General features: G+C 47.5%; 1 protein-coding gene across 2 annotated transcripts in view; it reads left to right on the top strand.

The window, feature by feature from the left end:
- The window catches only part of arid1ab (AT-rich interactive domain 1Ab), a 53,571-nt gene extending 34,931 nt beyond the window's left edge, over positions 1-18,640 (top strand). Inside the window, exons 5-19 of one of the 2 annotated variants that reach the window (XM_071373584.1) lie at positions 3,275-3,515; positions 3,746-3,832; positions 4,071-4,241; positions 5,734-6,052; positions 6,944-7,104; positions 7,289-7,389; positions 7,668-7,877; positions 8,105-8,309; positions 10,713-10,845; positions 11,063-11,220; positions 11,473-11,737; positions 11,966-12,062; positions 12,270-13,110; positions 14,899-15,029; positions 15,272-18,640. In XM_071373584.1, the coding sequence (XP_071229685.1) occupies positions 3,275-3,515; positions 3,746-3,832; positions 4,071-4,241; positions 5,734-6,052; positions 6,944-7,104; positions 7,289-7,389; positions 7,668-7,877; positions 8,105-8,309; positions 10,713-10,845; positions 11,063-11,220; positions 11,473-11,737; positions 11,966-12,062; positions 12,270-13,110; positions 14,899-15,029; positions 15,272-17,161 (5,010 nt within the window). In that variant the 3' untranslated portion in view covers positions 17,162-18,640. Of the gene's footprint in view, positions 1-3,274; positions 3,516-3,745; positions 3,833-4,070; positions 4,242-5,733; positions 6,053-6,943; positions 7,105-7,288; positions 7,399-7,667; positions 7,878-8,104; positions 8,310-10,712; positions 10,846-11,062; positions 11,221-11,472; positions 11,738-11,965; positions 12,063-12,269; positions 13,111-14,898; positions 15,030-15,271 lie in introns of both variants that reach the window. The other variant, XM_071373583.1, reaches the window with a different exon arrangement.
- The last annotated feature ends 4,514 nt before the right edge of the window (positions 18,641-23,154 follow it).

Here is a 23,154-nt window from a genome sequence, read left to right as displayed (position 1 = left end):
CCAGGTGAAATGGTTTTAAATGCTGATTTCCAAACTCTAACGCGACCGCTGTTTCCTTGTCTTGCTAAGTTTCTCCATAGTCCTGATGCCTGTCTGTTTAGAGTGAGCTTCAAAAGTATTGGGACTGACACATTTTGTTGTTGTTTTGGGTCTGTACTTGAAATGATACAATGACTATGTGGTTAACGTGCAGACTGTCAGCTTTAAATTTGAGGTATTTTCATCTATATCTGGTAAACCGTTTAGAAATTACAGCGCTTTTTGTACATAGCCACCCCCCCCCCCCCCCACTTTAGAGGACCAAAAAATTGGAACAAATTAATTTGTGTATTACAGTACTAAAAATATATTTTGTCCCATATTCATAGCATGCAATGACTACATCAAGCTTGTGACTCTACAAATGTGTTGGATACATTTGCTGTTTGTTTTAGTTTTGTTTTAGTTTTGGTGACATTTACTCCTGAGGTGCTGACCTGTTGCACCCTCGACATCCGCTGTGATTATTATTATTTGACCCTGCTGGTCATCTTTGAACATCTTGGCCATGTTCTGTTATAATCTCCACCCGGCACAGCCAGAAGAGGACTGGCCACCCCTCATAGCCTGGTTCCTCTCTAGGTTTCTTCCTAGGTTCTGGCCTTTCTAGGGAGTTTTTCCTAGCCACCGTGCTTCTGCACCTACATTGCTTGCTGTTTGGGGTTTTAGGCTGGGTTTCTGTACAGCACTTTGAGATATCAGCTGATGTAAGAAGGGCTTTATAAATAAATTTGATTTGGTTGTGTTTCAGATTATTTTGTGCCAATTCGAAATGAATGGTAAATAAAGTATTGTCTCATTTTGGAGTCACTTTTATTGTAAATAAGAATAGAATATGTTTCTGAGCACTTCTACATGACTGTGGATGCTACCATGATTACGGATAATCCTTGACTGAATGGTGTATAATGATGAGTGAGAAAGTTACAGACTCGTACATATCATACCCACCCAAAAAATGCTAACCTCCTACTGTTTTTTATATAATTTTATACCCCTTATATTACCAGGTAAGTTGACTGAGAACACATTGTCATTTACAGCAACGACCTGGGGAATAGTTACAGGGGAGAGGGGTGGATGAATGAGCCAATTGTAAACTGGGGATGATTAGGTGACCATGAAGGTATGAGGGCCAGATTGGGAATTTAGTCAGGACACCAGGGTTAACACCCCAACTCTTAAGATAAGTGCCATAGGATCTTTAGTGACCACAGAGAGAATCAGGACACCCATTTAATGTACCATCCGAAAGACGGCACCCTACACAGGGCAATGTCCCCAATCACTGCCTTGAGGCATTGGGATATTTTTTTTGACCAGAGGAAAGAGTGCCTCCTACTGGCCCCCCAACACCACTTCCAGCAGCATCTGGTCTCCCATCCAGGGACCGACCAGGACCAACCCTGCTTAGTTTCAGGAGCAATTGTATTGGTGAGAGGTTAGCATGATGTTTGTGTCTAACTTTCTCACACATCATTATTCAAGATTCATTCAGGATTATCCATAATCATGGTAGCATCCACATTCATGTAGAAGTGTTTAGGAACATTATTTTCTTATTTACAGTAAAAGTGACTCCAAAATCGCACAATGCATTATTTACCATTTAATTTCTATTGGTCATAAAATAGTCTGAAACACAACCAAATCAAACAGAAAATGCATCCAACAAGTTTGTAGTCACAGGCTATGTACAAAAACTGCTGTAATTTCCAAAGGGTGTACCTGATATGGATGAAAATAGCCTCAAATTAAAGCTGACAGTCTGCACTTCAACCTCATAGTCATTGTATCATTTCAAATCCAAAGTGCTACAGTGCCCCCCCAAAAATGGTCACTGTCCCAATACTTTTGGAGCTCACTGTATGTGACCTCTCAATGAGATGACTACAGAACACAGCCATAGATGATTAACCCCTCACCTCTGACCTTTAAAGTCTGCGTTGTGGCCTTGTGGGATGGGGATGTAGTTTCTCTTCCTCTCTCTCTGAGACAGAGTGGGGTCCTCAGGCAGGGAGATGGGCAGGGATGCTGGCAGGACTGGGGCTGGGCCCTGGGCAGAATGCTACAATGCCTGCTTTACCTGAGCTGCCTCTCTCTCGCCCTGCCTCCCGTCAACCCTGCTGTCAGATGACTGGTCTTGTGATGTGTGTTCTGTGACCAGAGTGGGGGAGGTCAACTAACACGGTTCAAATCCTGACATGGCTCTTTAACCAGGGATGCCTCCTCACTTTTTGGTCTAGCCCCCAATCTGAGCATTTTTCTTTTATTATCCACTTGCACCCCCCTGGGTTGCTTACAGAAAAGGGGACACATATATACACACACACACACACACACATTCTCGTAAAGTCCAAGGCAAGGCCACTATTATAGAGTGGAATTGCATACAGACACTCCCCACCTCTCCTGTGGGTTACACACACGCTCACGATGCCATGTTCTTGCGTGGGTCATGGCACTCACAGTTCTGTGCTGGCAGAGAGGCATAGAGCGAGAAGGAGGGAGGCGAGGGTTGCTGAATCATCGTCCTCCTTCTGTCGGCCCCTCTCGGGTGCCTCCGTCAGGTCACGGCCCAAAAATAGCACCGGGCTCCGTTTCAACTTGAAAACCGCCGGCTTCGGGGCCGCAGCCAGCCTCTCTGCCTGCCTGCCACAGAGTGTGAGATTTTTGTGGGAATACTTGGCTACCTTCCAGTGAGGTTTTTTCTCTCTTTTTTCTCCACCACCTCCCTCCACTTTTTTCCCTCCCTCCCTCCCTCCCTCCCTCCCTCCCTCCCTCCCTCCCTCCCTCCCTCCCTCCCTCCCTCCCTCCCTCCCTCCCTCCCTCCATGACTGTCAGATGAACTAGCTAGCTGTTAGAGAGGAGCACATGGGATCCACGTGACTACAGACAGCGTGTGTAAACAACTGAACTTCCTGCTCGAACACAATGATCAGCCCACCTCTTCTGACAATGTCATTGCCACAGCATAGCATTAGGGCCTTCGTCCCTGGAATCTGTTGATGTGGATCCCCTCTATAGACTTTGGACAGATGAGACGACTGTTGACTTTTGCTGCCCAATATGTTTGAACCGTACAACCCACAATATCCAAGTGAACATCACGCGTTCTGTTGCATAACCAAAACCATGTCTTCCAAATAAATAAATACTTTCTCGATTCATACTTCCTAGTGTTCTATGTCATTCTATGGTACTTACTCTCCTCTCTCGCCTTCTCTTATTCCAGGACCTCTCTGGTTCTATAGATGACCTGCCGACGGGTACGGAGGGAGCTCTGAGTCCGGGCGTCAGCACGTCGGGGGTGTCCAGTAGCCAGGGGGAACAGAGTAACCCCGCCCAGTCACCCTTCTCACCCCACACCTCGCCCCACTTGCCTGGCATCCGCGGGCCCTCCCCCTCCCCCGTGGGCTCCCCTGCCAGCGTGACCCCCTCCCGCTCTGGACCCCTTTCACCTGCTGCCGTGCCAGGTGGGTAGAGAGAGAGAGAATAGAGCTACCACACGTTTATGATCGCATATACGAGTGGTCAATAGAGCCACTGATGTTGGTTTCCAGAGAGAAGCAGTAATATCCTATCACATAGTACACATCCAGCTTCCTGAAACCGGTGTAAAACACCACTTTGTTGTAAGATGTACGCATGATCTGTTTGTTATGATGCCCAGTGGGTCTGAATCTCTCTGGTGATAATCACGCAGGTATCCAGATGCCTGCCCGGCCACCCAGCGCCCATTCAGACAGCATCCACTCATCCATGAACCAGTCAGCCATGGGCCAGGACAGGGGTGAGTAGGATAAGAGAGAGGTCGTGTTTGAGATCAAATACCCTGGCGCAGGCGACTGCAGCCTGCACCATCTACAAATCAACTTGCTCATTTATAGTTTGTTTGGACAGATTGACGTTCAACACCCGTCCCTCGATGGGCTTTTAGGAGACGAAAACGACTCTTCTATGGCTGCTGTGTGTGAATGAGAGTGTGTAGCTAACTTTTCCTCTCCTCCATCTCACTCTCTCTTTTGTAGTGTACATGCGTAACCCCCAGATGCCTCCGTACGGGTCGCCACAGCAACCTGGCTCCGCCTTATCCCCCCGCCAGTCGTCGGGAGGCCAGATGCATCCTGGGATGGGGCCCTACCCTCAGAACAACTCCATGGGGAACTACGGCCCTCAGGGCGGACAGTACGGACCACAAGGTGAGGCCCCGTACACACAGCTCGTACACAATGAAGTCATCAGGTTGGTTCTGTCCCGCTTAATGGGGCGGCAGATAGCCTAGTGGTTAAAGCGTTGGGCCAGTAACCGAAAGGTCGCTGGTTCGAATACCCGAGCCAACTATGTGAAAAACCTGTCGGTGTCCTTGAGCAAGGCACTTAACCCTAATCTGCTCCAGGGGCGCCATACTACTATGGCTGACCCTGTAGGTTGGCCGTCGTTGTAAATAAGAATTTGTTCTTATCTGACTTGCCTAGTTCAATAAAAAATAAAATGATGACCGGCCTAAAGATTCCAGGTCTCTCTTGAAAAGGAGACTAACCTGGTTAAATAAATGTTTCGGAAGATACGGTCACAACTATGTAGACCTCATACAAACAGATGGCAGCTATGCAAAGTTTTTTGCCGCTCCATGTAAGTAAAACCACTGATGGAAGGCTACATGCTGAAGCACCTTGGATTTAATGGGATACACAGGGGGAAGAAGATAAAGGGCTTCATTGCCAAAATCCCGAAGTATCCCTTTAACGATGTCCGTTAAGAGCTGCTGAATGGTTTTTCTCCCAGCTTAGTGAAAGGAGTGGGAGAAGAAAAGGGGAAATAAGTGTCAACAGGGAACATATGATCCTCCTGTTCTAGGTCTTACTGAAGCGCGGTAGTAGGAGCCACGTGCTCCCTTTCCTGCTTTAAAGTGCTATTGCTGTAACATACACACGGCTCGTCCTGATTGTAAAGCCATTGGTCGTCGAGATAGTAGGAGCACTGTACTCTCCTTTTTGTCCTCTTTTATAGCCTAGTATTGCTCTCTGGACCTTTGAAAAAGATCAGAACTTTCTAATCTTTCAAAAGATTTTTAAATTGTCATCCTACAACCATCACAGCGTTTCTGAGGTAGCTTAGATACAGAGAACCCTTTGAAGCTGTATTTTAAATGTAGAATAAAATGTAAAACGTGTAATTTTCTCTAGCTCTCTCCCTCAGAGGGCTTTTTTCACGGTTTTTGAAGAAGTAGGGAGATAGATTAGTCATCGAATCAGACTCTCGCCCAGCGTCTACACCATGTTTCATCAGCCAGCCTGTCAGAACAGAGACCGACCATATCTGTGGAGTTAAATTTAGACGTGGACCACTGAAACTCCCAGGCAGGTTTCTATATGCCGGAAGCTAGAAAGTTTCTGAGGCAGACTAGGTCTAGGTTCACCACAGGCTGCATACAACAGGCCTAAAGATACACCACAGGTATCGATATATCTGCTTGAATCCAAACCACCTCCTTTTTAAACTCAAATAGTAGGCCCAGCTGTTAAGTCCTTTTTCTTATTTAGGATTAGAATGCTTGCTGTGTTAGAGTAAGACCTGGGTTGTATTCAGTTAAAATAAGACGTTTGGAAATGGTGAAATAGGGAGGTACTACATGGACAAATGACGTATGCCCTCTAGAACCTGATGCATCTCTCTCTCCTCACCCTCCAGGCTACCCCAGACAGCCTGGCTACAGTGGCATGCCCAACGCCAACTACCCTGGAGGTCCAGGAGGCATGAACCCTATGCCAGGCCAGGCTGGTGGGGCGCCGTACGCAGGCATGCCCCCCGGCAGGATGGGTCCAGGTCAGATGGGTGCTCGCCCCTACGGCCCTGGGATGGGCCCCAATATGGGCCCTGGCATGCCCCCACAGGTGACCTCTGGGATGTGTCCCCCTCCAGGCATGAACAGGAAGGTCCCCGGGGGCCCTCCAGATGCAGCCTCCGCCATGCACCACGGTGGCCCCGGAGCCAACTCTATACATAACAGGTAGGTCGCCTGGTCTGCACTCAACGACACAGTATTGCTGCTTTAGGAGACATCTTCACGTGCCATTCAGTGTTACATGGTTCATCTCTTTGTTGGAAAGAAAACCCCATTGTTTGATTCTTCCCACTCCCAGCGGGTGAGAGGTCAGGTGTGAGCCAACCTGCTAAGATGTAGACCATTCAGTCTACCAGTCAGGCAGGGTAACACAGAACACAGGGACAGAGAGGAAAGAGAGGTGGCTTATGAAAACATTGATCCAGGCAGTGAGTCACACAGTTGTTCAGTCAGGAAGTCAGCTGAGGCTCAGAGCAGAGAAACAGCTCCAGAGACAGACAGACAGGTGGAGAAGCCCGGAGAACCAGACGGGTATATCAGGAGGTAAGACAGGGCCCTGTTCAGTAGGGAGTATAACGTTTTGAAACAGAGAGAAATACTCTATTTTATATATATATCTTTTTTATAAGAGTGTACCCTACTGAACACAACCCAGGTGTCCACTGAGGATGTTGAGCAGACAGGGAAGGGGAAAAAAGGGACGGAGATAAGGGATTTTAGGCAGATGTTGGCCTCTGTAAGAAAAGGGAGTGATGAGAAATACAGTATTCAGACATTTAGTTGGTTTTGTTTGTGAAAAATTATTCATATCGTCAGATTAAAACCTCTGATCTCAAACAGAAACTTGTCAGGAAATGGAATAAACTGACATATTTTCCCATTGACGAACATACAATTCAGAAACGTCAGAAGCTATTTTGAATACGTTTTCGTTATGAGGTTTTCATCCGACAGCGCCGATATTCTTCCGCGTATGTTTTGAATATTGCCATGTTGTTTTATAACTGTGTCATGTATCGTAACCATTGTGAATGGTTTTATATTGCCCTCCCTCAGGCCTCCAGGCTACCCCCCCAACATGCCCCAGGGGATGATGGGATCAGGGTCTCCGTACGGCCCGGGGCCGGGGGCCATCAACAGCATGCAGGGCATGTTGAACCAGGGAGGACCCTATGGAGGAGGGCCCATGGGAGGGAACATGGCCAACAACACACCTGGTGAGTCTGGAGGACATATCCAATCTGTTGCGTCTCGACATTTTATTATCACCAAACTCAAGTGGACAACATTTTTGCTTTTGGCATATCCTCTGACGTGATATTTGAAATCGTATAGAACTGTCAATGAACTGGATTGAAATGTTACTTAACTAATAAGTAACATTTGTTCTCCATCTGCCAGGCATTGTTCCTAGCCCTGAGTTTGGCATCGATGTCAAACTGAACCCAGCCCAGAAGATGAACAACAAGGTGGACGGCACGCCCAAACCTGAAACCAAGAAGGTAAAGAAGGTTTGTGGTCACTGACTTGTGGTACTGAATGATACAGTCAGAATGAAAGCGCTGCATGGTTGTGTTTGTGCATAGAAATAGAATCCCTAGAACGGCCAAAGCCCCTCTGACCATGGCAATTTGACTGGTAACGTCATGAGCACACTCAAAATGGCTGACCTAGTATTGGGATTCTACTTCTGTGGCTTAGTGAGTGGAAGTAAGTTGATGTCAATGGTGAATATCAAGCCAAATCCTCATCTCTTCCTCCTCCCATCTCTCTCTTTCAGAAGTCAAACTCTTCGACGACGACCAATGAGAAGATAACTCGTCTGTATGAGCTGGGTCCAGAGCCGGAGAGGAGGACGTGGGTAGACCGGTACCTGGCGTTCACTGAGGAGAAGGCCACGGGCATGACCAACCTTCCCGCCGTGGGACGCAAACCTCTGGACCTCTTCAGACTTTACGTCTCGGTCAAAGAGATAGGAGGCCTCACACAGGTCAGTGGGATACCGGTTTTGCAGTACTTGGTGTATAGCGTGTTAGTGTGTCTTTACCTGTGTGTTTTAGTATACCGACATGTCATCATTTGCCTGATAATCTTGTCTTATCGTCACTTAATGTTTCTACAGAAATGTAGAGTTATTCTATGAACACATAATTACCTAGTCTGGACTGTCTGGGAGCTGTGGTGTTGTAAGCTCTCCTCGTTGCTTCCGCCCACCAGGTGAACAAGAATAAGAAGTGGAGGGAGTTGTCCACCAACCTGAACGTGGGCACGTCCAGCAGCGCCGCCAGCTCCCTGAAGAAGCAGTACATCCAGTGTCTGTACGCCTTCGAGTGCAAGATCGAACGTGGCGAGGACCCGCCCCCGGATCTCTTCATCGACGCCAAAAAGACCACCCAGCCCAAGATCCAGCCCCCCAGCCCAGGTCAGTGTTGTGTGTGTGTGTGTGTCTTTGTTTGTGTGTGTGCATCAGCCCTCTAGCCCATGTCAGTGCCGGACAGTCAAACTAAACCTTTACGTCCCCTCCCTCCCATACCGACTCTGTTCAGTTTGACTTATAGTCACATTGATTCAACTGGAATGAATGAAAGAATGTTTCATTTCTCCAGTCCCTTGAGGTTGGTGTGGTTACTGTGCTATTTATCACATGGATCTCTCGTTTCCCTCCTCGCCCCATATAACTGGGCCATGAACTAGCATATTTTACTGTATCCTATTCATTTTAAAGTTAAAAGGCAATCTTCCAACGCCGTTTGTCATCTCTGTATGAGCTGCTGCCTTCTATAAATCACCGCTGTTTTGGCTGATAAGTGATAGCGTTGCTAAGGTAGTAAGTCACGGGTGTGTTTGTGGTGTCCTCCGACAGTTTCATGAGCATATCTGGGGGAATACTTCCTGGCATTTACCAAAGTGTGTGTAAAGACAGGGGGGGGGGGGTCGATGTGTCCTTTAGCCTGGTATGTGTTGGTCTGTTTGGTATGTGTCCTGTCCTGGATGTCCTTCTGCCGCCTCAGGCCACAAACACTCATTCAGTTTATTCTAAACATATTGGTATGCTGAGGCAGTCCTGTGGTTGTCTGAGAGGCGCAGACCGTGTGTGTTTGTTCTGCGCTTCCTCATCGTCTAATGCTGGAGGTTAAAGGGGCTGTCCTCAGTCATCTGCCCTACGCTGCTTCTCTCCTCAGGGGGGTGTTGTGTTCTGTCGATGTTCTCACCCTAAATGCTATTTGTTTTGGAGAGGCTGGTCTCTGGTATCCCCCAGCCTGCCTGGCAGACACACCATGATGACATGATGCCAGAACCAGCCACGTGCTCCTCAGCAGTCTGCTCTGCTGGTCTGGTCTGGCGTAGCCAAGCCAAGGATAGTCAGTCGTATCTGGGGGTAGGGAGTCAGTGCTGGGGGGGTGGGGAGTCAGGGAGTTGGGGGGCAGAAAGGGACGAGGATGAAGGGGGATTGTCTGTTGATACCTCCATTACTAGCTGCTGCTGCTAATACTACTACAGTGCATGGTGTCTGGTTCCTGGCCCACGGCTTCAGACACCCTCTCCCTCCCTCCCTGGAGCTTTGTGCTGAGCCAGAAAATGATGAATGGGAAGAGGGGTGGGTGTGTGTGTGTGTAAAGTGACACACTTTTTTTTTTTGCTCCCTCCCTTGACTGCTCTTTTTTTCCCTCCCTGAGATTCTGCCCCCCTCCTCCTTCTCTTCAGCTGTAGTGGAGGGAAATCCCTGCCCCAGGGGAGGGAGGGAGAGGGGCAGGGATTTCCCTCCAGCTGACTGATGTGAGCAGTGCTGTATGTGACAAGTGAGAAAATGTGAATAACTGTGACCTGCCAATGACCTCCTGTGTGTGTGTTTGTGTCAGTTAATGAATGGAACACATGACTCATCAGACAGGCGTGAGCTGGGCAAAGGACGAGAGCCACCCCATGCCATGCAACACAAACACACTGGGCCATGTGGTAATCTGACGAGAGCCACCCCCCCATGCCATGCAACACAAACACACTGGGCCATGTGGTAATCTGACGAGAGCCACCCCCCCATGCCATGCAACACAAACACACTGGACCATGTGGTAATCTGATGAGAGCAATGCCATGCAACACAAACACACTGGGCCATGTGGTAATCTGACAAGAGCCACCACATGCCATGCAACACAAACACACTGGGCCATGTGGTAATCTGACGAGAGCCACCCCCCCATGCCATGCAACACAAACACACTGGGCCATGTGGTAATCTGACGAGAGCCATGCCATGCAACATAAACACACTGGGCCATGTGGTAATCTGACGAGAGCCATGCCATGCAACACAAACATACTGGGCCATGTGGTAATCTGACGAGAGCCACCCCCCCCCCCCATGCCATGCAACATAAACACACTGGGCCATGTGGTAATCTGACGAGAGCCATGCCATGCAACACAAACACACTGGGCCATGTGGTAATCTGACGAGAGCCATGCCATGCAACACAAACACACTGGGCCATGTGGTAATCTGACGAGAGCCACCCCCCCATGCCATGCAACACAAACACACTGGGCCATGTGGTAATCTGACAGAGGCTGACTTTAGATCATTGTTTCCTGGTGACTTGGTGATGCCGGCAGCTAGGCATGCTGAGATGAAGGATTCCCAAAGCCAGCCTGACTCCTCTGTGCACTGTGTGTGCAGCATGGGATTTGAGAGAGGTTTAGCCTCAACACTGCTGAGGTGGTCTCTATCTCTCACTGTGAGCCTCTATTACCACTGAGGCTGTGTGGGATTTAGCCCCGTGACGTGTGCCTAAAATGTGCTTATTTCTACTGTGTGTTGCAGCTGGGTCTGGATCTCTGCAGGGCCCCCAGACGCCCCAGTCCACCAGTAGTTCCATGGCGGAGGGGGGGGACCTGAAGCCCCCCACCCCAGCCTCCACCCCTCACAGCCAGATACCCCCCATGCCAGGAGTCAGGTACCTATGATACTCTCTATTACTGTCTCAAAACAGCACTCTACCACACCTGACAACAATCTCCTACCCTTCCTTCTTCCACCGAAGAAGTGTTGGTAACAAAAACAGAAGAGATTTTTCCATCCAAGGGGAAGGAAACTCATTAACACAATTGAAAACTCTATTTAGCTTTTTTTTTTATTGTGTGGGTAATTAACTCTCTCTCGCTTCCCTATAGGCTGCAGGACCCGTTTGCAGACGGGGGCGACCCGGCGTTTGCCAGACGGAACTCTATGACCCCTAACAGCTACCAGCCTGGGATGGGTGGTCCGGAGATGATGGGGCGCATGGGGCCCTATGAACCCAACAAGGACCCCTTTGGTGGCATGAGGAAAGGTGAGCAGTGGGTTAACTGGCTTTTAGACATTTTATTTGGAGGTCACAGGAAATTGTAGAAGAATACTGTACGAAGACTTGGAGTATATTGTCTATCATCCTGTGTGATCATGCGGGGCTCAGTTGGTTAAGACTGTGGCTTTGTGGGTTGTGGTGGGTTCTAACCACCTGCTAAGTGGCCTAGACAGACTTGTCCCGTTCAATATTGAGACACTGTTTAGTGTTTAACCAGAACTCTTTGTGTCTCTGCAGCTGGAGAGCAGTTCATGACTCCAGCGTTGGGCCCTAACAGTGGTATGGAGGGGCAGTTCAACAGAGGCCCCCCAGGGCCCATGGGCCCCAACATGCAGATGGGTCAGAGACAACAGTACCCCTATGTACCTGGATATGACAGGAGACAGGAACCAGGGATGGGTCCTGACGGCAGTATGGGTCCTGGAGCTCCCCAGCCCAACCTGATGCCTTCAGGGGCCGATTCGGGGATGTACTCCCCCAGCCGACCCCCACCGGTGCAACGGTCAGTACCTCAAACTGGGCTAAGTCACATAATGGATCTTATACATGTTAAATAATTACTGTATTTTGTCAAGAAGGTGTGGATCTTGGTGTGAGTTTATGTTATCTATTCAAACGTTTACTTTCTCTTATTTTGTGTTGTTTTCTGTGTAGTTTATTTGAGTTAAGTTCTGCTGCATTTTCAATAGCCAAAGTGTTAGTTTGTTTACCTTGTTGTATGTTGTTTCAGGCATGATTCCTATGGTAATCAGTATCCTGGCCAAGGAGCGCCACCTGGTGGCCCCTACCCCAATCAGCAGCCAGGAATGTTTCCACAGCAACAACCGGTAAGAACATTTTGTCCACTGCTCTTTGTATACCCATATCTGCTTCAGAAGCCTTGTAAATGTGGAGTTAAAATGGACTTGCATTTATCAGTATAACTTCCGTGTAATGAATGTGGGATGAGATATATATTTAACTTGAAATGTATTGAATTCATAATCAATACCATTGCTTTGATATTGAGATGCTAACAATGTTACTGTCTTCAGAACTATAAGCGTTCTCCAGGCGACGGGGCCTACGGTCCCCCAGCGAAGCGTCATGAGGGGGATGGGATGTACAATGTCCCCTTCAGCGGTCAGCAGCAGCCAGGGCCCCAGCCCTCTGGAGCCCCCCAGGGCCAACAGGACATGTACAATCAGTACAACACAGGTTACCCCGGCTCCGACCGCCGACCACCTGGACCCCAGGGCCAGTTCCCCTTCCCCTTCGGCCGAGACCGGGGGCCCTCTAGCGGTGGCCCAAACTCCCAGTCCCCCATGCCTCCCCAAATGATGGGCAGCCCAATGCAGGCGGCCCCTGACGGCCCTCAGTGTCCCATGTGGCAGGGACGCAACGAGATGGGCTACCCCAACTACCCCAACCGCCAGGGGCCTCCAGGACCTGGCCAGGGGCCACCCCAGGGGTACCACGGCATGAACCGGTCTGAGGAGATGATGCCAGGGGCAGACCAGCGGATTAACCACGAGGGCCAGTGGCCGGGACACCCCAGCCAGAGACAACCCCCCTACGGGCCGGGGGGCTCGGGTCCCCCCATGTCCAGACCTCTGCAGTCCAACTATCAGAGCTCCCAGAACCACATATCCCAGGTGTCCAGTCCTGCCCCCATGCCCCGCCCCATGGAGAGCCGGACGTCACCCTCCAAGTCGCCCTACATGCACTCAGGCATCAAGATGCAGAAGGCGGGGCCCCCCGTGCCTGCGTCCCACATAGGCCAGGCCCCTGTGCAGCCCCCTCTCATCAGGCGGGACATATCCTTCCCCCCAGGGTCGGTGGAGGCCTCCCAACCCATCCTCAAACCCAGAGGAAAACTCACCATGAAAGACATCGGTACGCAAACTTGCCATTTTCAGGAGATTAAATGTTAGCAGACCCTTTGCACAAAGTCACTTACATTGTTCAAAAACATTATACACTACCATTCAAAAGTTTGGGGTCACTTAGAAATGTCCTTGTTTTTGAAAGAAAAGCAATTTTTTGGTCCATTAAAATAACATCAAATTGATCAGAAATACAGTGTAGACATTGTTAATGTTGTAATTGACTACTGTAGCTGGAAACGGCTGATTAAAATAAAAAAGAAGGCTATTTGATCATTAGAAAACTCTTTTCCAATGATGTTAGCACAGCTGAAAACTGTTGTTCTGATTAAAGAAGCAATAAAACTGTCCTTCTTTAGACTAGTTGAGTATCTGGATCATCAGCATTTGTGGGTTTGATTACAGGCTCAAAATTGCCAGAAACAAAGAACTTTCTTCTGAAACTCGTCAGTCTATTCTTGTTCTGAGAAATGAAGGCTTCCATGCAAGAAATTGCCAAGAAACTGAAGATATCGTACAACGCTGTGTACTTCACAGAACAGCGCAAACTTGCCTCTTCACTGTTGACGTTGAGACTGTTGTTTTGCAGGTACTATTTATTGAAGCTGCCAGTTGAGGACTTGTGAGGCGTCTGTTGCTCAAACTAGACACTCATGTACTTGTCCTCTTGCTCAGTTGTGCACTGGGGCCTCCCACTCCTCTTTATGTTCTAGTTAAAGACAGTTTGTGCTGTTCTGTGAAGGGAGAAGTAGACAGCGTTGTATGAGATCTTCAGTTTCTCGCATGGAATAGCCTTCATTTCTCAGATCAAGAATAGACTGACGAGTTTCAGAAGAAAGTTCTTTGTTTCTGGCCATTTTGAGCCTGTAATCAAACTCACAAATGCTGATGCTCCAGATACTCAACTAGTCTAAAGAAGGACAGTTTTATTGCTTCTTTTTTTTTTTTTTTTTTTTTTTTATCCCCTTTTCTCCCCAATTTTCGTGGTATCCAATCGCTAGTAATTACTATCTTGTCTCATCGCTACAACTCCCGTACGGGCTCGGGAGAGACGAAGGTCGAAAGCCATGCGTCCTCCGAAGCACAACCCAACCAAGCCGCACTGCTTCTTAACACAGCGCGCCTCCAACCCGGAAGCCAGCCACACCAATGTGTCGGAGGAAACACCGTGCACCTGGCTCCCTTGGTTAGTGCGCACTGCGCCCGGCCCGCCACAGGAGTCGCTGGAGCGCGATGAGACAAGGATATCCCTACCGGCCAAACCCTCCCTAACCCGGACGACGCTAGGCCAATTGTGCGTCGCCCCACGGACCTCCCGGTCGCGCCCGGCTGCGACAGAGCCTGGGCGCGAACCCAGAGACTCTGGTGGCGCAGCTAGCACTGCGATGCAGTGCTCTAGACCACTGCGCCACCCGGGAGGCCCCCGGACAGTTTTATTGCTTCTTTAATCAGAACAACAGTTTTCAGCTGTGCTAACTTCATTGTAAAAGGGTTTTCTAATGATCAATTAGCTTTTTAATATGATAAACTTGGATTAGCTAACACAACGTGCCATTGGAACACAGGAGTGATAGTTGCTGATGGAGTGATAGTTGCTGATAATGGGCCTCTGTAGATATTCCATTAAAAATCAGCAGTTTCCAGCTACAATAGTCATTTACAACATTAACAATGTCTACACTGTATTTCTGATCAATTTTATGTTATTTTAATGGACAAAAAAAGGGCTGTAATGCTAGTAAAGTGGTGCCATCCTCCTGTATCAGTCACTGATGTATTTTCTGCTGTGTTCTCTCAGGCACCCCAGAGGCCTGGAGAGTGATGATGTCACTGAAGTCAGGCTTACTAGCTGAGAGCACTTGGGCCTTGGACACCATTAATATTCTACTGTACGATGACAACAGCATTTCTACTTTCAACCTCTGCCAGGTGAGTTACAACAACAGGCCTTAGAATGAAACACCCATAATACTTTTATTATATTAATATTATACTTAAATTTTTTTACCAGATGATAGTGTTTTTCTCTAAGAAGCATTCTAATAAAACTTTCAAATGTCTATGTATTGTATGACATTATCCTCCATTCAGATTTTCTAGGTTGTCACATCTCTGAATAAAGAATTCATGCATGATTACAGCCTGTCCTCTCATATCCTGTCTCCTCTCAGCTGCCTGGGTTCCTGGAGCTGGTAGTGGAGTATTTCAGACGCTGCCTCATCGAGATCTTTGGCATCCTGAAGGAGTATGAGGTGGGAGACCCTGGCCAGAGGATGCTCATCGACCCGCATGCTGCCGACGAAGACTGCTCTGACGAAGAGCTACCTGAGCAGGAGGACATGGAGGAGGACGAGGAAGAAGAAGAGGACGAGGAGGAGGAGGAGGAGGAGAGGAAAAGCAACGCAGACACCACCACCTCGTCGCAGCAGGTCCAGGTGAAACAGGAGGGGGTGGGGAAAGAGGAGAAATCCACAACGGAGAAGTTGACAGCAGAGGAGGAAAGGGAAGGAGGAGAGTCTTCTTCCTCCTCCCCAGCCCCTCAGGACTCTAGCCTCCCCCAGGAGAAACCCAAACAGGCTAGTAAGTTCGACAAGCTACCCATCAAGATGGTGCGTAAGAAAGACCCCTTCCCCGGTTGCCGTTCCAGTAAACTAGGCCGGCGGCAGAGCTTTGACAGCGGACTGATCCACTGGAGTATCGGCGGGGGGGACACCACGGAACACATCCAGACCCACTTCGAGAGCCGGTCCAACCTCCTCAAGCAGCGGAAACGGGTGCCGCCGTCAGTCACCGAGAGCAGGAAGAAGGTTGCCGTGACTGTGTCAGAACACCCTGAGAAGACCAAGCCTGGCAAGGAGCAGACCACCTTCCCTGCAGAGAAGACCACCAAGACCTCCGCCCCAACCACACCTGCCCCGGTCACCGCCACCATTGACGACGTCCTGTCGGCCCGGCCGGGCTCAGTGACGGAGGAGGCGGTGCGAGGAGCAGCCGAGGAGCAGAAGGAGAACGGGGGAAAGTTCTTGTTCTCCATCCGCCAGGCGCAGCAGAGCCGACGCAACATCACCATCCTGGAGGACGAGCCTCACAGCAAGGACGAGACCCCACTGAGCACGCTGTCGGACTGGCAGGATGCCCTGGCCCGCCGCTGCATCTGCGTCTCCAACATCGTCCGCTCGCTGTCTTTCATCCCCGGCAACGACTTGGAGATGTCCAAACACCCGGGGCTGCTGCTGCTGCTGGGCCGTCTGGTCCTGCTCCACCACCGTCACCCAGAGAGGAAACAGGCCCCCGTCACCTACGAGAAGGAGGAGGACGAGGGTGTGAGCTGTGAGAGGGACGAATGGTGGTGGGACTGTCTGGAGGTCCTCAGGGAGAACTGCCTGGTCACTCTGGCTAACATCTCCGGCCAGCTGGACCTGTCCATCTACCCAGAGAGCATCTGTCTGCCCCTGCTGGATGGCCTGCTCCACTGGGCTGTTTGTCCCTCAGCCGAGGCTTTGGACCCCTTCCCCATGCTGGGGCCCCACGGGGCCCTATCCCCCCAGAGACTGGTGCTGGAGACCCTCAGCAAGTTGAGCATCCAGGACAACAACGTGGACCTTATCCTGGCCACACCGCCATTCAGCAGGCTGGAGAAGCTGTACGGGACGCTGGTGCGTCTGGTCGGGGAGAGGAAGGTGGCTGTCTGCAGGGAGATGTCTGTGGTCTTACTGGCCAACCTGGCCCAGGGAGACAGCATGGCGGCCAGGGCCATCGCCGTGCAGAAGGCCAGCGTAGGTAACCTCCTGGGCTTCCTGGAGGACAGTCTAGCAGCCACACAGTACCAGCAGAGCCAGAGTTCCCTGATGCACCTACAGGGGGCTCACTTTGAGCCCACCAGTGTGGACATGATGCGGCGAGCGGCCCGCGCCCTGCACGCCATGGCTAAGGTGGAGGAGAACCACTCAGAGTTCACCCTGTATGAGTCCCGCCTACTGGACATCTCTGTCTCACCACTCATGAACTCTCTGGTGTCCCATGTGATCTGTGACGTACTCTTTCTGATTGGCCAGTCATGACAGCCGTGGGGGTTTCAGCTTCGCTTTCTCATTCTGTTCCCCCACCCCGTTCTTCACCCCCCCCCCCTTATTTTTTGTGTGTGTCGAGTGGGAGAACTAAGAGCAAAACTGACTGTCCTAGTTTTAATTTATGCAAAATCACCTCGGATTCCACTGTCTGTCCTTTCTACTCCCCTGGTTCTCACTTAAAGGACAGATTTACTGAAGTAGCGGTGGAGTTAAACATTCTGGAACACAGAAACTGAGAAACTAACGTGGATATGTGATAAAACAGATTAAATGGGACCCTGGCTTGGGAGGGAGGGAGAGCGCTGCCCGGCGGGAAACAACTTTTTTAATGAAAAGATTTTTAAAAATCGACACAAAAAAATAAAACATAAAAACTGTAACCAAAGTTGCTGTCTCGTTTACAGTGAGTTTGGGGGATATATGTGCCCAGGTTCTCCTCCCTTGGAGTTGGTGGTGAGCAGGGCGGGCATGGACGGGGAAAACCTGTTTTTGGTTAATGTACGGTGAAATAGACTCCTGGACTCTGGTTTGGTATACTGCTGTAACTTGGACGCTATCTATTCAGCCCTACACGACCCAGGTTATCAGCTGTTAACAGACAGACGGACATCTTCAACGGGGAGGCCTGTGCAGTAGATTGTAGGACTTTTCCCCCCCTGTACTGTACACCTTAAAAACAACTGTAAACATACTGTAATAATACTGTTTCACACTGAGATACGCTGGCTTGGCAGCAAACTGTCGTTTTTAAAAATGATTTTAGTTAAATGTTGAACTGAGAGAGATGACAAAAGGCTTTCCCCCCAAAGTATCGTGAACCTTACAACACCCCGACCTCTTCTTTGTCCCTCGATTGTATGACTTGACCCTTATAAAATAAGTCACCTCTTAGGACTGCTCCTCTACTTTAGACGCAGTCCCGACTGCTGTGTATATATGATGTTGTACATTACACTTCTCTCTCTAACCCTTCTGTTGCTCTTCACCATTTTTAATCTTAGATTAATTAAAGGTTACACTCAAGTGAAATTCCCTGCATCAAGTTCGCCATGGAATTACCTTTGACCCCTCACCCCTGACCCACCCGCCTGTCTCTCGCTACAGGGACTCCGCTGCTGCGACTCCCTCGCAACGCCTCATCCCACTCCCACCCCCACGACACACACTGATCAAGTTTGTCTCCAGTACCACTGAGTCTAACATGACAGAAACCATGTCTGCTACAGTTCCATTTCAGCTCCTACATCAAAGCAAAGCAAGACCCCTGATGAAGAAATAAACCGTTTGAATTTTGTTTGTTTTTCCAGTGATATGGATTCTGCATATTTGTATTTCAGACGATGTAGCTAAAGACTTGATGTAAATTCCTATTTTTTTTCCCTTTTTTTGGCTTAATGAATATAATTTCTTCATTATGAAATCTTTATACTATATGTTCCACGTGTTACGAATAAATGTACATTAAATCTTCGTAAGACGTTTGATGGATTTATTTACTATGGGCTTTTGAATGTGTCTGTTATTGGTAGCCCTGCAGTCATACACCACAGGTGTATTCACTAGGATCCGAACGTGCCGAAACAGGGCAGAAACTCTCATTTTGTTACAAAGCGTTTTGCTACAGTGTGCCACACGTCTTTTGGATGTTGGGATCTCTGCTGTAGTCAAGTTGAGGCATATATTTTTTACAATGCTATTGATCTCTACCATATGTATAGTTGATAATCTCCTAGAGGTTGCTGATAGTGTGTTATGAGATTGAGCATAGCACACTTCCTGTATGTACAGTTCTATCTACCTTCAACTCATAAGGCTTTTGTTAGCTACCTCAAATTGGGTTCAGCCAGGTTCTAGTACCGTAGAGGCCAGTACATTGCTTAAAAGTAGACTCAGTGAACTGACGTTTCCATGAGCAGCGCCGGTGATATTGAGCTCGTTTTTGAGTGGTAAATCAAAAGCAACTGACTCGACAAAAGTCGAGCACTGAAGTCGGGGGAAGTGCATCTGCAACAGCTGAAAATCGGACACTGATGTGATTTTCCAATAGCAAGGCTGTGCAACATGGCCGTGTTGACATTGTTTATAAAAGTTGTTCTTTATATTGTCGAAATTAACATGTCTCCACATATCACACTCACAAACTGAATATATGTGTGTACATTGTACAATTAATTGGTGAGAGCGCTTCAAGTATCGCATTAATTTATACATACTGTGCCGGGGAGAAGTATTTGCCCCCTTTCTGATTTTAGTCTTGATAATGAATGTTAAGATCTTCAACCAAAACATATTAGATAAAGTGAACCTGAGTTTACAAATAACAACAAAAAATACTTATTTTTATTTAATTAAAGTTAAGAAATGCCAAATTTCCCTGTGTAAAAAAAAAAAGTCATTCCCCCCTTACACTCAACTGGTTGTGCCACCTTTAGCGGCAATGACTGCAACCAAATGCTTCCTGTAGTTGTTGATCAGTCTCACATCGCTGTGGAGGAATTTTGGCCCACTCTTGCGTGCAGAACTGCTCTAACTTAGCGACATTGTGGGTTTTCAAGCATGAACTGCACATTTCAAGGCTTGCCACATCTCAATTGGGATTAGGTCTGGACTTGAACCATTTTCATGTAAACTTGATTGTATGTTTTGGATCATTGTCTTGCTGCATGATCCAGCTGCGCTTCAGCTTCAGCTCAGACGGATGTCCTGACATTCTCCGATAGAGCAGAATGCATGGTTCCTTCTATTAAGGCAAGTTGTCCAGGTCCTGAGGCAGCAAAACATCCCCAAACCATCACACCATGCTTGACTGCTGTTTGGAGTGTTTATCTGACTGAAGAAAAACAAAAAATAGATATATCCCCCCCACGTCTAAACCAAAGTTGTGCCCCTGGTCAAAATAACTTTTTGCATGACATGGGTCCCATTATGCCTGGCGAAAACCAAACACAGCATTCCACAGTTGGTTCCAGTTTGTCAGGTCTTTGGTCACATTTGCGTGGGTCAAACTAAACACCCTAATGATTGGTTGACAATAGAGCCTCCCACAATGCAGGATGAAGTTGGTGAAGAGCAATAACTGTATATGAATGGACAAAAAGCCATCGATCACATGATACCATTCCTATGTGAATACTCAACAGCATATTGAAGCCAAATGAAGTCGGTTAATATGGCGTCTCATGGAGACAACTTTTGCAGTTTGAACTACTCCAGGAAGTGACATTGCAGGCTTGCTCAGTGCTGCCCCCTCTCATTGACAAATGTAAGTTCAATGCAAACTGGGGTATTGCAGGCTGCCATTAGCAACTAAACTATCCTAATAACTTCTTCTGTGTGCGATTTAAAATAATCGGTTCAAGGACACATCTGGTGTATTAGAATACATTATTGCTACCATGATTGTCTTCAAATGTGTTATTTATTTTCACAAAGACTGACCATGAAGCATTTTTCCATTCACTATCATGGGGGATCCTGTTTTCTGCTAACAATGCTTGCAGTACCGCGATTGGCCTTGAACTTCTGTGTCTTCAATGAGAGGGGGTAGTCACAAGATTCAACATTTCACCACAGAGTTTCTAAACTCAGAGGTGCAACATAGCAAGACTTCAGGGAACACTTATGAAATAGACCAAACAGACCAGGCTGAGGTTTGTCGTTTGAGAAGTCAATGAGAGAAGTGAAAAATTCTTCCTTAGTTATTCATTTTCTCAATCTAAAGGCACAACCTAGATTTGAGGCAACGTCTTAAGTAGTTGAACATGTTATTACTCCAACCTCGTGAAAATGACATACTGACACGTTTTAATTTTTGTCAAAAACAGCTTTATATCAAAGGTGTGCCTTTGATTTGACGGCCTGCAAATGCGGTTCGGTGCGAGAGACAGTTATAACCGATGACGTGTTTCTACGCATGAGTTTAGATTAGTCAACGTCGCCATGACATCGCCTACAAGTGTGATTGGGGATTTCTATTGGAGAAGCAGTTTCTGCCTATCTTCATACTGTAATGTCTTTGACTTCACTCTCACACGGTATCTGCGCATGTGCGCAGGTTTGCTTCACAGCGTTGTAGCCAGGGGACCAAAATAGAAGAGAAGTTGAGCCTCGTGCTTCAACAATATGCTGTTTACTTTCTGCATCTACGTTACAGCTGTCAGAGCTGCTCATAGATCACTGCACCTGTAAATGGCCCATCCAACTACCTCATCCCCATACTGTATTTATTTATTTATCTTGCTCCTTTGCACCCCAGTATCTCAATTTGCACATTCATCTTCTGCACATCTATCACTCCAGTGTTTAATTTGTATATTGTAATTACTTCACTACCATGGCCTATTTATTGCCTTACCTCCCTTATCTTACCTCATTTGCACACACTGTATATAGACGTTTTCTACTGTATTATTGACTGTATGTTTGTTTATTCCATGTGTAACTGTGTTGTTGTATGTGTCGAACTGCTTTACTTTATCTTGGCCAGGTTGCAGTTATAAATGAGAACTTGTTCTCAACTAGCCTACCTGGTTAAATAAAGGTGAAATAAAAAATAAATACAAATAGTCTACCTTTAAGCAAGGTGAAATGACAGTGCTTGCAGTTGCCACTATCAGCTACTTTTGTATAACATTGTGAAGATTACATTTCTTCATGACTGAAAACCACTCAAGATAAGAAGACACATCTAATGGTTGGTTCTCTTTCATGCTGCTAGTAGTTTTCATATCTCATACTGACACCACCTGATATAGAGGTCCTGGATGGCAGGGAGCTCAGCCACAGTGAGGCTAATAGATGCATGATGTGATTGTACATCATAAGGCCTAATGGACAAACACAACATGCAACCAACATTCTATCTCTGACACGCAACCAATGTTATAAGCAATAAGACATTTATTAACACATTATTTAATCTTGCTTCTAAACTAGCATTTGATTTCCAACAGTGATGGTTTGTATAACCCTTGCTGTCAGCCTGTCTGACCTCGCAAACAATGTTTCACTTCTGAAATTCGACCTTGCCCCTCTACAGAGAATGCTGTGCACGAACGAGACATAAACTTTTCTGATCCATGAGAAATAATGAAACAGTATTATTATCAGTGGCGATTTAAGCATGTCAATCTTGGTGGGGCAAAAAATAAAATGGGATGCATGCCAGCAAAGCCGCTACACAACACTAAACAATACATTGCACTATAACGGTGGCAACGGTGCCAACAAACTGTTAGGGCCTACATAAAGCTGTCCCAACAGCAGTCCGTACACCTTACCACTGCTACACCTGGCTATCAGCAGAGCCTTGTCTGACAGCGAAACAGTTCATTCAGCCTTATTTACTGCCTTTAAAAAAAACACAGCTGATATGGCTGACTTGCTTAAACAAATGTGGTTTCTAATGACAATTGAGATGTACAAACTATGGCATAAGGGGACGACAAGCGGATAAGAGGCAATCCGTAATTTTGATTAAGACATTAATGAGCGAGCTAGGACGGACGTAGTGAATATAACTATTTGTTTAGCACTTTTGAAATGTACAGCGACAGAATTCAGAACATGGGCCGTGTACACCAAGTCTTGGGAAAAATAAAGGGGGCAGATACAGTGCCTTGCAAAAGTATTCATCCCCCTTGGCGTTTTTCCCATTTTGTTGCATTACAACCTGTAATTTAAAATGATTTTTATTTGGATTTCATGTAATGGACATACACAAAATAAAATGGAAAAGTGGTGCGTGCATATGTATTCACCCCCTTTGCTATGAAGCCCCTAAATAAGATCTGGTGCAACCAATTACCTTCAGTAGTCATAATTAGTTCAATAAAGTGTTACATGATCTGTCACATGATCTCAGCATACTGCTAAAGCAACACTCGAGTGGTTTAAGGGGAAACATTTAAATGTCTTGGAATGGCCTAGTCAAAGCCCAGACCTCAATCCAATTGAGAATCTGTGGTATGACTTAAATATTGCTG

The sequence above is a fragment of the Salvelinus alpinus genome, chromosome 29 (assembly GCF_045679555.1).
Source record: "Salvelinus alpinus chromosome 29, SLU_Salpinus.1, whole genome shotgun sequence".
Lineage (NCBI taxonomy): Eukaryota > Metazoa > Chordata > Actinopteri > Salmoniformes > Salmonidae > Salvelinus > Salvelinus alpinus.
Note: the sequence above shows the minus strand (reverse complement) of the source record. Positions and strands in the feature narration are given on the sequence as shown.